Source organism: Cryptotermes secundus, unplaced genomic scaffold (genome assembly GCF_002891405.2).
Source record: "Cryptotermes secundus unplaced genomic scaffold, Csec_1.0 scaffold621, whole genome shotgun sequence".
Classification (NCBI taxonomy): domain Eukaryota; kingdom Metazoa; phylum Arthropoda; class Insecta; order Blattodea; family Kalotermitidae; genus Cryptotermes; species Cryptotermes secundus.
The window spans coordinates 647999-663714 of NW_019727103.1; the positions used below are offsets into that span (position 1 = coordinate 647999).

At 37.2% G+C, this 15716-nt stretch overlaps 1 protein-coding gene across 2 annotated transcripts in view; it reads left to right on the forward strand.

Annotated features, from left to right (window-relative positions):
- The first annotated feature begins 5884 nt into the window (after window positions 1-5884).
- The window catches only part of LOC111864442 (ribonuclease P protein subunit p30), a 32632-nt gene continuing 22800 nt past the window's right edge, over window positions 5885-15716 (forward strand). Inside the window, exons 1-2 of one of the 2 annotated variants that reach the window (XM_023851679.2) lie at window positions 5885-6171; window positions 9178-9311. In XM_023851679.2, coding sequence (XP_023707447.1) covers window positions 6075-6171; window positions 9178-9311 — 231 coding nt within the window. In that variant the 5' untranslated portion in view covers window positions 5885-6074. The remainder of the gene's footprint in view (window positions 6172-9177; window positions 9312-15716) is intronic. The other variant, XM_023851680.2, reaches the window with a different exon arrangement.

Consider the following 15716-nt stretch of genomic DNA (forward strand, 5'->3'; position numbering starts at 1 on the left):
TACGTTACTGATCCCACTTCTGACACCAGTNTGACAGCATTTCGAATATTCCTATAACAGTGGTGGTGAAAAAGGAGTATTACATAATGTAATACATAAAATTACCAACATTACTAAAAGTGGGAGTGGTGTTGGTGGTGGTCATGATGAAGATGGTAATTCAGTTCTTACTTATTTACATTCAGACTTAACTGCTCAGAAGTCAGTTACAAAGTTAACACAAGTAAGAAGAAAGAAACAACAACAAAATACTTAAAAACACAATTCAAAACAAGACATTATCATTATTAATCACTCACTCTCTCACTCATGGAGCTGAGCCCTTCTTGAGAAGTCATCAATTGTGCAGCTACTCCAGAACTTCCCCCAGAATTTTATGGAACCTCAAGGTTCATTACCATGTTCACAAGAGCCCTCCACTGGTCCACATCCTGAGGCAGATCAATCCAATCCTATCTCTCTAAGATCCATTTTAATTTTGCCCATCCACCAATGCCTTTATCTTCCCAGTGGTCTCTTTCCATCTGGCTTTCCCACCAATATCCTATATTCATTCCTCTTCTCCCCTATTTGTACTACATGCCCTACCCATCTCATCCTATTTTACTTGATCATTCTAATTATACAGTGCATACAATCAAGTGCGCGCCGCGGCTGCAATTTGCCGTGAGTCATACCACCGCAGAACGNAGACAAACGGCTCAAAGATGGCGGTAAGGTTGTCAGCCTTACGCACCCGCTGTGCTTTACTCCCCAGGAAAATTATGTAATTAATTCTTTGTACTTATTTCTGTTAGAGGCTGAGTTGACCAGAGGGCCATAATGCGGCTGGAAGGATTAGGTCAATTGAAAAAAATCAACGATCTCATCGGGACTTGAACCCACGACCTTCCGGCTTGTAGCATAGCCCCTCAACTAACTACGCTACCTTGTGCCTTCTTTAGAGGATAATATTGAATGAAATTGTGTATGAAGTTTATTATTATTATTATTATTATTGTTGTTGTTGTTGTTGTAACATGTTTAGGCTACTGATGATGTCATCCAGATTGTTAATCGGTTTTATTAACAACCTACAAGTCGTAACCACATACAATTATAACACTACTATGGGTTTACACAATTTACAAACCCTACGCACTAATTTCTTCACACTATCTTCAGTAGTCTTCACTTATTCACAGTACAACATGGGAGCTATACAAGTCTCACTGTATTACACACACCCAATACCTTCTCAGTTATCACCACTATCACTAAGTATCGCACATAAAATCTTCTAATCACGTGTTATTCTTCCCGCAACTGACTGACTTCTGCTCTACCGTATACTCCGAATACGAACTGGCTCCTTAGTTATTCCAGTCTCTGTTATAAGCCCTCATTTGGATAGCGGAAAATGCACCTCGCTTCATTGTCGCGTAATCGCCGTGTTTACAGAGGTGTTGCTGGACAGTGCTGCCAAGAGATGTTTACTGCAGTGCTGCGTAGCAACAAGTGTGCTTTGGCACGGCATGGACAAACACCGCTTTCCTTACTGTTGTGTAACCTTGTTACATATCCCATTGCCCAACAACGGTTTGACATGTCACATTATTATTATTATTATTATTAACAATTCAGTTCAGTTCTTTATTTATTTACATACTGAGACCAACAGTCACTGTCCAATTAGAGTCAGCATGAATACAAAGAGCAATGGCATTAAGTCAACACCACAAAGAGAAAAATTGATCAGTTAAGGTTATTTACATTTAAAAATGAGTTACTAAAAATATCTGTTTGTTTGCGAACTGCATTTGCCACTAAAGAAGTGAACATGGTGAAGTCACAAACGTTCCGAGTAGGACACGCATGCTGTTTCAATTAGGGGGGTGGGGTGACATGTAGTGCCACTAAAGACGTTTATTAAGAACAAAGCCTGAAACTGATAGTGCCTGTTATGCATTGTCAGCAAATTTAATCTGTCCAATAAATTATGGTGATATTCTGTGTCTTAAAAAAATTGTTATGGCAAAGGGCTGCAAATTTTCTTTGTATGTGCTCATGTTTATTGGAGACAGTAATCATAACAGAGCTCCAAGCAACAGAAGCATATTTGAATTTAGATCTGACCAGAGCAAAATATAGCATCAGTAGACTGTCTAAGGTGGAAAAGGAAAGTGCTGTTGTGCGAATTAACCCCAGTAATTTCAGTGCATATGAAAATAGAATATTGACATGATGGTGAAAATGAAGTTTACAGTTTGTATGAACGCCCTGATAGTTAATACAGTCTGTTTGCAATATAAAGGAATATCTAAGTCTGTAGTGATAATTTAGAATATTCATACTCTAGGTAAATAATAATAATTATTATTATTATTATTCAGTTGTTATTTACATGCACACTTAACAGCACAGAGGCCAATTACAAAGTTAGCACAAGTATGTAGAAAGACGAAAATAACTATAAAACAAAATACAAAATAAGACAGCCTATTCATTCATTCATCAGTAATCTGTCAGACGACAGGTCCACAATCTCTTCCAGAACAGTTCCTCCACTTAATGCGATCTTCTGTTTTTGGAAAGAGACTATCCAGGAAAAGTGATAATGTGGTAGTTTTTCCATTTGCTTTCCACATCGCAGTACAGCAGCCGTTCAAACCACTCTGGTCACGCCTGTTGCTATACGAACTTGAACCATCTTGAGCATCATTTGTTCTGTGCTTCAAGTCGCTACTGATGACGCTGCTTCCGGCATCAGTTTTTGGTGTCTCTCTTCGTCTGATGCCTACCCTTTGACCTGTCCAGCAAGGGAGGCCCTGCCAGTAGCTACGCTGCCGCTGGTATAGCTCTCAGGGTCCTTAGCATACTCAAACCCCCTCACCACGATAAGACACCAACGAGTATAACGAGTATAGACAGTATAAAATATAGAGGGGGGGGACAGCCTATATAATCACAATAAATTAATGATAATTCCAAGAAAAAAAATAATAATTAAGTTCTTTATTATTTATGTGCTGAGCCAATAGCCACAAGGCCAATTACAGACACAGCACAGTGTAGATAGAAATACCTGTACTTACATACTGGACAAACACAACATATAGTCAAAAGACTATTTAAAGGTAAGCATTGGAGGAAAAACACATTAATGCATATAAGGAAACAGACAAAATAATAATAATTCAGTTAAATTCTAATTTGTGTTCGTGCAAATAATAATAGTAACAATTATACCATGTTATAAAAACGATTGAGGAGAACATTCCTTGCTCCGAATATGACAGCATCTCTGCAAACAACATTAGCAGCTGTGCACATCTAGCAGAGGGACAGTTTTACATGAGGAGACACTGAACAATGCAGAGTCACTGATACTGACCAGGCACTCAGAGACCAAGAGTTTTAAAAAAATAATATAATGAATAATAATAGTAATAATCAAATTTGTGAAACTCTCCCATATAAAATGTCAGCAGAATCTGTGGGTTTAAGGGATAAGTGGGACACTCCATTGAAGTCCTTATATAAATTGTGATTTGGAGCCAGGAAAGCGTAGTCGGTATAGCAAGTGGCTACGGGCTGGACAACCAAGGGATCCGAATTCAAGTCTCGGTCGGGTCAAGAACTTCCTCTTCTCCACATCACCCAGACCGGCTCTGGGGTCCACCCAAACTCCTATCCAATGGTTGCCATGGGCACTTTCCACAGGGGTAAAGTGGCCAGTGCATGAGGCTGACCACTCATCTTCAGCTATTACTGAGGTCAGGAAAATGTGGATCTATACATCCACTCCCCCATACGTCTTTATGGCCTACTGCTTAATTAGTTAAGCACAGGGACAACTTTACCTTTTTCACCTTTATGTAAATTATGATTTATTGTGGGTCAGTATTACTGAAGGCTGGATTTGGTAGGCACGTTTTTGGGATGGTCTCTCTAATTTGAACAATAGCTATGAAGCAGTTTTAATCTCATCATGTGTTTGTAGGCTCAAGTTTAAGGACTCTGGACATTGGGCTATCAAACCAGGTATGAGGCAATGGATGTGTTTAACCACTGAAGACTCTGTTCAGATTGTTAATTTGTTTATTTAACAACTACAAGTATCGGCTACAATTCATTATAACAATGTTATGGGTTTCCACACTTTACAAACCCTACAACCAAATCTCTTCACACTATCACGATTCACTCGTTACAACTGAAATCGGTGACTACTACAATTCAGTTCAACTTGTAACTCTCTGCTGGCTAGAGTCCAACTCAACTCGTAGGCAGCTGCCTTGAGAACTGTCTTTGGCGGCTGTGTAGTTCCCTTATAAACCCTCAGCCGGACAACGGGAAAACAGTTACATGATAGGCACCACTGTTGTCTGATGCTGTGTGTGCCGAAAGCCTAGCAACGCTGTTGGGAGTTGTTTATGGCTGCATGGCAACTGCGGCGTCCCGCGTTACGTCACCGCTGTTTACTTGCTTTGACTAGCAACTGCTGTTTACTCACGTTTCATAGTGACCAGTGTGCTGGGACTCAGCTCACTTCGGCTCTGCTCGGTACGTCACGGCTGGCGGGAGGGAGGGGCGCCATCCATAGCGCAACATGTCACAGTATATTTATAGTACTTTAGTAATGTCATATGTTGTTGAATTGAGATTATTGTGCCATGTACATTCTGCATTAATATTGTTGTGGTATGGTGACATGTAAATGATTGCGTACTTGCAAGAGTTTTGAGGTTCTGTGTGTAATATGTTGAAGTAACTGAAAGATTGTGACTTATGTATCCTTCACAGGTGAGGTTGAATACCAGTATATACCATGGAAACATTCTTCATTCAAGTTTACCAAAGTTCACCTGTCTCTACACATATGAAAATTAATTTTTCATACACATTATGTAAGTAAAAATGCTCCAGTTCCTTTCAGTAAGGGGTTTTTGATTTACGTGCATGAAACTTTTGTATTTATTTGAAGGAACTGCTGAGAAACCTTGCTGTGATATGAATCAGATAATATTGGTTAAATCAGTTCTGACGACTAGCCTTTATAAATGGAGCAAGTCCATGTACAGGATTGCAAAATTATTAAAATTATATTTGAGTAACCTGTTGCATTGATTAATTACTTAGCTATTTATTTTCAGTCTTATAAATTAATGTGTATTACATAAATGACTGTGTAGTTAATGCTTTGCTTTCATATTTCGTTCACTTCTTATTAATACACATACAATATGTCTGAATCTTACATGTTCATTTGCAGATTTATCATGTCACATGATGTTCCACTTTTGTTTCACTCACTAGCATATGCAAATTAATTTTTAACTTTCAACTTTAATTTCAATTGGAGCCTTCCTCAATAAGACAATCAATGAAACAACTTAGAGCATAAGATGTACTTGAAGATGGCCATGTAAGGCTGAAACATATTTTGAAAACAAGAATGAGTGGTGAATGAACTATGGCCGTGTTGCAATAACTGTGCAGCCATTTACAAAAGATGCATTAATGATACAGAAAATAAATAACTAAGTAATGCAAAATTGTAGTCAGTATAGTGCAGTTGGCATAGCACTGGCTACAGGATGGATGGCTAAGGGGTTGAAATTCAGGTCCTGGTAAGGGCATCCAGACCAGTTCTAAGGCCCAACCAGCCTCCTATCCAATGGGTACCGGTGGAATTTTCCCCAGGGGGCTGAGGGCTGAAGATGACCGTGTTGTTATGGGGACGGGGCGGTATAAGTGGGATAATAGCTCACCTTCTTACCGACTGAGCTGCGGTGGCTGCATGTCTCACACCAATAATGTTAAAGTAGGCACGGTATTGTAATTGGTTCTGTTGATCGAGGGATCGAGGGTGTGACGTCATTGGAAATTTTTGTGAATTAGAATTGCAATGGTAGATTACGGCGAACATCGCGAACCGCGATGTCGCGTTTCTGTCTGTATGGCATGTGGCGTGTTGCAGGTGTTATGTCTTGAAGTCTTACATGTTGTGTATCTTTCCGATAATTAACGGGTTGCCTGCGTTTATTGATCCTGTGGTTGACTGTGTAAAGTAAGTGAAGAATTATGAAATCATGAAAGTGATTAGCGTGCGTGGATTTTGTGATTTTAACGTTGCGAATGGAGAGAACAAGACTTTAGTGAAGGATACATGTCAGGCGTTGCTGGATTGTAAGTAAACAGGTTTACCTCATACTCTACATCTAAAAATAATTTCATTCTCCCAAATCTGTGGAACTGGCTGATATAAAAGTAATTGTTTTGTCATTATTTCATCTTATATTTGAACATAAATATTAATCGCGCCTTTTCTTTCGAGAAAACCGAAATCCGACTATCTTGAATATTCTACCCATCTATCTTTATTCCTGTTACTCCTACATGGTACATAGGGCATTCGTGAAGCATTTCGTTTCACTTCAATTTCATAATCTTAGACAGTCAGTAGGATTCCTTGCAGCAGTGATCAGCCCGTCCCAAGGCCGCTACCCACACAGGACAACACAAACACAGAATAAACATAAACAAACACCCATGCCTTGGGTGGGATTCGAACCCATGATCCCAGCATTCGAGCTAGCGAAGACATTTCATGCCTTAGACCGCGCGGCCACTGTGAACGGCGCCATGAACGTTGGAGTATGCTAATTGGGCAGACTGTTTAATCGACGCATTGTATGTTTATTCTATAAAGATAAAGTTGATTGGGGCCCAAAGGACAGTCAAGAAGCATATAGGGGTCAAGGGTAAAATTTCAGCGCAGCTTTAACTTTGGCACTAAATGGATGTGAGTGGAGACACTTTTTTCATGGAAAGAGCCCACATTACCAAGTTTGTGAGTTGCTGAAACCTGTCTTGAGACTGCTGAATCGAGGTCACACCCCATTTTTCTGTATTCTGTCATCTATGCTTATGAGTTTTCTCCCAAATGGGCTTCTTCCTTTATGATTTTGGACAAGAATTTTATGCAAATTCCTCATCTCACCCATCATCAGTGTGTATCCTTGATGTGATTTGTTCACCTTAGTAATATTTAGTGAAGAGCACACATTTTTAAGCTCTTTTCTATCTAATTTTCTCTACTGTGCTGTTACCTGCCATTCTCAGGTTTAGATATCCTCCTTGAACCTTTATTCTCAAACATTCAGTCTCTATTCTTCTCTTGGTGAAAGACCAAGTTTCATAAAGTTATATAAAGTGGCAGGAATAATTATAGTTTAAGAAGAAAGCAGTTTTCTGGGATTTGGCACCGTGTATATGTGGTGTTAACCGACATTTCAGAGGCACATATCGCCTCTGTAAAAGCTTTTACCGTTTCTCACGGTCTCTTCGCTTGCAGATTTCTTATATTTTTTCTTCTACCCTGAAGATGGAGGCGATACGTTCTTCCGAAACGTCGGTTAACACCACATATACGTGGTGCCAAATCCCAGAAAACTGCTTTCTTCATAGTCACCGCCGTGAAAGCCTCAAATCTTACATAATTATAGTTTAGTTTATTGTAAAAAATGCTGTTTTCTGGGATATAACCCCATGTAGTCCATTGAAAGACATTTGACATTTTGGAGGAACATATCACAACTTATGGGTCAAAGAATAAGCTGAGCTAGAAACCAGTGAGAAAGCAGGCTCTCCTTGCCACCAGATTTCACACTAGTTTCTTGCTTGCCATATTCTCCGACTCTGTAAATGGAGGTGATATGTTCCTCCAGAACATCAGTTAACTTTCAGTGCATTACATGGTTTATATCCCAGGAGACAGAGCTCTTCATAACCACCACTGTGAGAACCCCAGATCCTACACAGCGCTATATCCCAGAAGATAGAACTCTTCGTAACCACCGCTGTGAGACCCTCATATCCTACACGGCGTTATATCCCAGAAGACAGAACTCTTCATAACCACCGCTATGAGAACCTCAGGTCCTAACTAGCGCTATATCCCAGAAGATAGAACTCTTCATAACCGCTGTGAGAACCTCAGATCCTACACGGCGCTATATCCCAGAAGACAGAACTCTTCATAACCACCGCTGTGAGAACCTCAGATCCAGCCTAGTTAATTTTAATCTTTAGGTTTTGTATGGGAGACAAAAGATTGTGTTCACCTCCTGCAGAATTAACAGTTTCTCCCAACTTGAGAAGGTAATTGTTTTTTAAGCATGTTTCACATTAAGTACATAAAGTAAATGTATAATGGAAATGTTGTGTGGTCATAGTTCTAATTTATGAAACCATGTGACAAATGTTGATGAAATTTGATACATACATATATATCACATTTCGCAAGTCCAAAATATAATGGACATGAAACTGTTCACAAGCATAACACAAACAAACAAAGCAGAAAGACAATACAAAGCTAAACAAACACTGTAACTAATTATTTATTATACATTACACATTGAGGCTTTGTGGACAGCTCAGAAAATTTTGGTGCATTTTACCCATTTATTTAAATCAGTCATCCATTATTATTTTATTTCTTTTATATAAAATATATAAATAAATTAAAAAAATGGCACATTCTCACATTTTAATCTATAACAATTTCAGATGCTGTGTATGTGTGTATGTTCATATTCCTCTACATTGTAGTATTGTATGTTAATTACCTGTGTCATTAAAGCCTATATTTGCAGTAAATGAACAGTACACTCATTGAGATATTCAGAATTGTTAAACGCACTCTGAGAGTAGTGGAGTACACCTTTCCATTCTTAATGACTCTGAAATGTCCCATATGTTGAGCATCAGAGGCTACCAGAATGAACGTAAGAAAGAACTGCCAGTAAAGCAATGTTTGATTTATTTAACATTTTGTGGATTTTTTATGTCTTTCTTGTGCACCTAATATTTTGCCTTTTGGGAGATAATTTTCATATAATGCTTGTATTCTGAGAACTATTTTTATTATGGCTCATCATCTATGGACAGGAGGAGTTTACAGGCCCCTCGGTGTGGACATACATGCCCAGAGATGGGAATTCCTGTATTCATACTTGGATATATGGATACCTTGCAGTTCTTAAAGTATTACATAACATCTTTAAAAACCTTTATCTTTATTCATAGATTGTTCAACTGTGTTGTGAAGGAAATCAAACCCAAATGCACATAGCTTGTGCCGATATATAAACCTCAAGCATAATGCAGTTTGTTTCATTTTAATGTTAGTAGGATACCGGGCAGTAGCAATAAACAGCATTTGCAGTGGATCAGTCTTTGACTCAAAGAAGAAAAAGAAGAAAGGAGAACTACCAGAGAAAGGAGACATGATTCCTCCCCCTTCTAATCAGGGTATTATCAGGGTCAGTATGTGTAAAATTATTTTATTATGAGTGGAAATATATGTGTGTGTATGCTAGGGATGTGACACCATGTAGCCTGGTAGATGGTTGTCAGTGCTTCAGAGGAACCTGCTGCTTCCATTCACATATCCTGAAGATGGAGGCACTGGGTTAGTCTTAAACTTTGATACCTATCTGTCAGACTACACTGAGTCGCAACCCAAAAAACAGTAATATTAAGTACAGGATTCTGTCTGTGAGTGAATCATATTGGTAGGAAAATTTGGATGTGAAGTTTTCAATTCATTGCTACAATTAATAATTATTAATTTCAATTATGAATAAAATATTCCACGAGTTTAATAAATGGTTTAAATCTGACTTGTTAACTCTGAACTTAAAAAAAACTTACCACTTGCAGTTTACAACAATGAACCATGACGAATTAGACAACTACATTAGTTTCAGGCATAAACAAGTAGTCAATTCTAACTGCATTAAATTTTTGGGTTTATATATCGATAACAAATTAACTTGGAAAAATCATATTGACTGTCTCATTTCTAAACTAAGCTTAGCATGCTTTATAATGAGGGCAGTTAAACCCATCTTGTCCTACAGCAGTCTGAGGATGCTTTACTTTGCTTACATACACTCCATCATGACTTATGGTATTATTTTTTGGGGTAATTCTCCATATAGTATAAAAATTTTTAGGATACAAAAAAGGGTAATAAGAATAATGAAGGGCTTGAAGAAAAGAGATTCGTGCAGGGATTCATTCCGGGATATGAAAATTTTACCTTTGTGTTCTCAATACGTGTATTCCCTAATGCAGTACCTTGTAAATAATAAATATTAGAGTTAATTTTACCGACCACACAACACGTTTTTATTTTCTGTCACACTACATGTTTCGACCTCAAGAGGTCATCCTCAGGTGTACGAACACAGTTGCACAAAATTTTTAAATTTTAACTTTTAACATTTGTATTTTTAACTTATATTTTATAAGAAGAACTTGACACACATTATTGAGCGTGGACCTGAACAGGATACAGGATAAAATAAGTGGAAAAACGAATGTGATTGCGTGTGATTGTGCAACTGTGTTCGTACACCTGAGGATGACCTCTTGAGGTCGAAACATGTAGTGTGACAGAAAATAAAAACGTGNAACAATTTATATCCCCCAAGTGTTTCTATGACCAAAGTTCAAAGGGGAGCTTATTACTCAGGCATAAAGATCTTTAATCACTTACCTGCGAAACTCAAAGAATTATCTAATGATCAAAAATCTTTTGGGGCAGCCTTAAAGAGATTCTTGTATGCTGGTTCTTACTACTTACTGAAAGAGTATTTTAATTATCAAACTCTCAAAACATAGATGTTGAAGTTTACATATCTTTTTTAGCTCTTTTAACTTTTTGGTATGTTTATCTGTACCTCTCTCTGTTAGACAAGTGCCTCATGGAGTATATTGTTGTAATTTGTTTCTAGCATAAAAACAATCTGTATATCTCTTTTTTTTTTGTCCATGATATGTATGCCATGTCCGTCTTGTAGTGCACTCAGTTTCACCTGTTATTTCACATGTTTCAGCAACATAGTGCCATCATCAGGTGCTCCATTTACATTAATCTATTGCATTGCTTGCCATTATGTCATTGTAAAATTATTTAAAAAATATTTAAAAATATTCGTCAATTATGATAAATTTTTATACACTAAAATCTTATTAAGATATTCATCTTATATGTCCCAATTCAAACCCATGCATGGTTTCTCCACTATGGGAGTCGTTCCTCTTATACTCCATGTATATCGTGTCTCGTGATGTGTGTTCCCCTTTTTAATACATTTGGACAATGTGCCCTATTGCACAGTTGATAATGTATCTTTGCAGAGTGTATTAATATCACTGTATTTTTACTTCTAAGCATAATACTGAATTGTACTTGTTTCTTTTATAACTTTTCTGGATGGTTAGTATATTTTTTATTTGTTTTATTAGCATGTTATACAATTTGTTATGTATGTTGTTGACGAGTGCACTATTGCACAGATATTTGCATATACTTAATGACGGTAACTACATCCGCTGGAATTGTAATCCTTATGGATATATGGTGGACAAAATAATAATAATAATAATAATAATAATAATAATGACAAAGAAGCATTTCTTCACAATTTTAGAAGTGTAATGCAATGTTGAAAATTTGGAAAGCAGGAGTGTATGAATTGGCCTTTTAGAATAAGGCATTTTTCTTATTTTAGTGTCTGCCCTGACACAGCAAAGGGCAATATTACTAATAGATACATATATGCTTAGTTGTATCCTTTAAATTTTTAAATTTAAATTTAACAAATAATTATTTTAAAGTTGTGTTGGCGATCAGAATTCAGTCTTATTAATCTTATTACAAATATTATGTTTTTGGACATTACCCATTGTCTTGTCTTTACCTGAAAGCCATCCTGTTTATTTTTCAAAACAGCGTTTCAGAGTTTAGGTTCTGTCTCTGTCTTCAGGTAAAACTTACTTAGTTGAGTCCATTCGATAGAGCTAATCCTTATCTCTGGACATCTCTCCCATCTGGCCCCCATTTATCACAGCAGAAGTCAAGAAATTACAGCTCTGTCAAGTGTAGTTTGAGTGGGAAGAATTTTGGTACCATAAGGAGTATTGCTTCTCTCCAGTGATGATTTCAATTGAGATACTTCTCTGGTGCAAGGCTTCATATGTGTGTAGTTTTAATAATTCAACGTTTTCTTAGCTCTTGCAGGTGGATTATGCTGTGTTTGATTTATGTAGCCCATCTTGGAGCTGGCACAGATGTCCAGAGTTAGGGACTAGCTCTATCGATTGGACTCAACTGAGTAGGTTTTACCTGAAGATGAAAAAAATGTAAAAGGTCTAGAGATAGGGAATGGTTCTGTCGATTGGATCCAGCTGATTAGGTTTTACCTGAAGATGGAGAAAGAATCCAGTCTCTGAAATGTTGTGTTTTGAAAAATAAACAGGATGGTTTTTAGATAAAGACAAGACAATGGATAATGTCCAAAAACATAATATTTGTATGCATGTACCATTGTCACAAACTTTTAGATCTTATTTATTAATCTTATAATTAATTGTGTTTTCATTCTTGTAAACGCATGAACCAAGATTGCTCAGTCTGTGTAGTGCTGGGCTATGGACTGGATGGCTGGGGTTAGATTTCTGTCAGGGGCAAAAGATTTCTTCTTCTCCATAGCATCTAGAATGGCTCTGGGGCTCATCCGACCTTCCATCCAATGGGTACCTGGTGCTCTTTCCCTAGGGGTAAAGTTGTGAGGATGTGAAGCTGATCTCTACCCTCCATCTGGCACCATCTTCAAGAACGGTGGAGCTCTACCTCCACTCCCCCATATGTTTTCATGGTGTTGTGCATAACTATTTAATCACAGGGATAGCTTTATCCTTTTTCTTCCTGAAAGTACATTTTGAGGGATTCTTGGAGTAGAACAGTGAACAAATATGAGTTCTATGTAAGTTTTGAGGTTTTCATGGCGATGACTATGAAGAAAGTCGTCTTCTGGGTTTAGGCGCCATGTATTCTTCGTTTTGGCCGACAGCTACTGCTCTCTGCATTCCAAGCCATTCATCTGCTCTGAAGATGGAGGCGATACGTTCCTCCGAAACGTCGGCCAAAATGAAGAATACATGGTGCCTAAACCCAGAAGACGACTTTCTTCAAATATGAGTTCTGTCTTCAGGTCTATAAGGTTGTGTAGTCCATTGGAAGTCAGCTGACATTTTAGAGGAACATGTCACCTCTGTCTTCAGTGTTGAAGAGTAAGCCAAGCAAGAAGCCAGCATGAAGCAGGCTTTGTTCTGAAATGTCAATTGACTTTGAACAGACTATGTCAGGGTTTCTCAACCACCAGGCCGCGGCCCAGTACCAGGCCCTCATCTTATACAAAAAAGAATTTACCAGGCCATGGTCTGACAAAGGATGAGAACCACTGTCTTGCATAACATTATATCCCAGAAGACAGAGCTGTTCATAACCACTTCTGTGAGAATTTCAAATTATGTGTAGTGGACAAGTGAAAATTGTTACATTCTTCTGATTACAAGTTGCAGATAAAGCTATTACATTTACAGTAGTTCATTATATCCGGCTTCATAATTTTACTAATTTATTACTAACTTTTTAAATATGGAACAGGTAGCCACTGATTTGTGAACACACGTCTTTTACAAGCAGGACCTCAGTAATCTAAATCTGATCTTCTCATATTATATAGATGCTAACAGAGCACTTCCAAGCAGCAGTTAATGTAACCATTACTCATTAGATATTACAGGTATAGATCCTGTTGCTGACAGGATAATAATCAGTGCAGAAGCATAAAAATAGTCATTGTTCCTTTTCATTGCATGTACATCACACTTAAAATTGTTTAAAATGAAAGCTGTATAGTTTACATATATATATATACATACATTCTTCTTGTTCTTCTATGGCACAACAGCCTGATGCCGGGCCTTGGCCTCCCCTATGAAGCCCCTCCATTCCTCTCTATCCTGTGCTGCTCTCTTCCAGTTCCTTACGCCCATTAACTTCTTTGCATCTTCTTCCACTGCATCAATCCATCTAGTTCTTGGTTTCCCAGCACATCTCCTACCACCTATTGTACTGTATAATATTTTCTTTGGGATACGCTCCTTATCCATTCTCTGTACATGCCCAGCCCATTGCAATCTTTTAAGCTTTGTCATCACTGAGATCTCTGGCTCCTTATATAATTTGTATAACTCTTTATTATATCTTATTCTCCATATCCCATTCTCTTTTATTGGTCCATAAATTCGTCTTAGGATTTTCCTCTCGAAAGAATTGATGACTGATTCCTCTTTCTTGTTTAGCGTCCAACCTTCACATCCATGATAAAGCACCGGTCTTATCATTGTTTTATATATTTTTGCTTTAATCGCTCGGTGTATATCCTTTGATCTAAAAACTGATAGTAACAAGAAATATGCATTATTCGCTAGTTTTATTCTTCTTGTTATTTCATGATTTTCATGATTTTCCAGTCCATCTTTGTGGAATTTCGATCCTAAATATATGAAGTCTTCTACTATTTCTATCCCATCCCCTTCCATGTTAATTTCTCCAGTTTGCCTTGGATTCCTTCTAGATTGTATCAGCATTTTAGTTTTATTTACATTCACCTCTAAGCCAGTTGTTTTTGCTATGGTTTTTATTTCTTTATATGTCTCCTTCGTTGCTCTTAGTGATCTCGATACTATAATAATATCATCTGCATACGCCATTATTTGCGTCTGTTTATACGCTATTGTATTCCTTGTGTCTACATTGCATTTCCTCACTATATATTCCGATACTAAATTAAATAGTGATGGTGCCAAACTATCACCCTGTTTTAATCCTTGATTTGTCTCAAAGCATTCTGTTAACTGGTTATGGATTTTAACTGATTGATTGTTTCTGTTATGGTTAAGTTAATTATTCTACTTAGTTTTGTTGGAATACCAAAAGTGGACATAATCATCCTTAATTTCTTCCTTATTATTGTATCATATGCTTGTTTAAAATCTATGAAGCATAGGTAAATATCTATATTAAATTCCCAGCATTTCTCCGTTATTTGTCTCAGGGTGAATAAATTGTCTATTGTTGACCTATTGGGTCGAAATCCTGATTGATATTCCCCTATTATTTTTTCTATATATGGATCCAGTCTCTTTTTTAGTATCCTTATTAAAATTTTATATGCTGTCGGTAGTAATGATATACCTCTATAGTTACTACATGTTAATTTTACCCCTTTTTTTAAATATGGGACATATAATGCTCTTTCCCCAATCTTCTGGTATCTTTTCTTCTTCCCACACTTTATTTATAATTCTGTGGAGTGCTATTATTCCTTCTTGTCCTCCTGCCTTCAATAATTCTGCTGGTATGTTATCTCCTCCTGGTGCTTTATTTAGTTTTTGTTCCTTTAATGCTTCTTCCACTTCTTCCTTTGTTGGAGGCTCTATTATCTCTTCCTCTTCCCCTTCTCCATCATCTGTATTTTCTTCTTCATTGTCCTTGTTATCTTCCATATTCTGATTTTGATTTAATAATTGTTCAAAATATTCTTTCCATATATTTATAATCTCTGTTTTATTATTTATTAGAAGCCCTTTTTTGTCTTGGATAAATTCTGTTTTTGGTTTGAAACCTTCTTTCATATATTTGATTCGACCAAAGACATTTTTTGTTTTGTTATTTTTTAAATCTTCTTCCAGTTGCAGTAATTGCTCATTTAGAAAGGCCTGTTTCTTTTTCCTGCAAATCTTGACTGCTTTCCTTCTTGCTACTTTATACGCCTCATTCCTTGCTCTTGTTGGTCTTTCCATATATT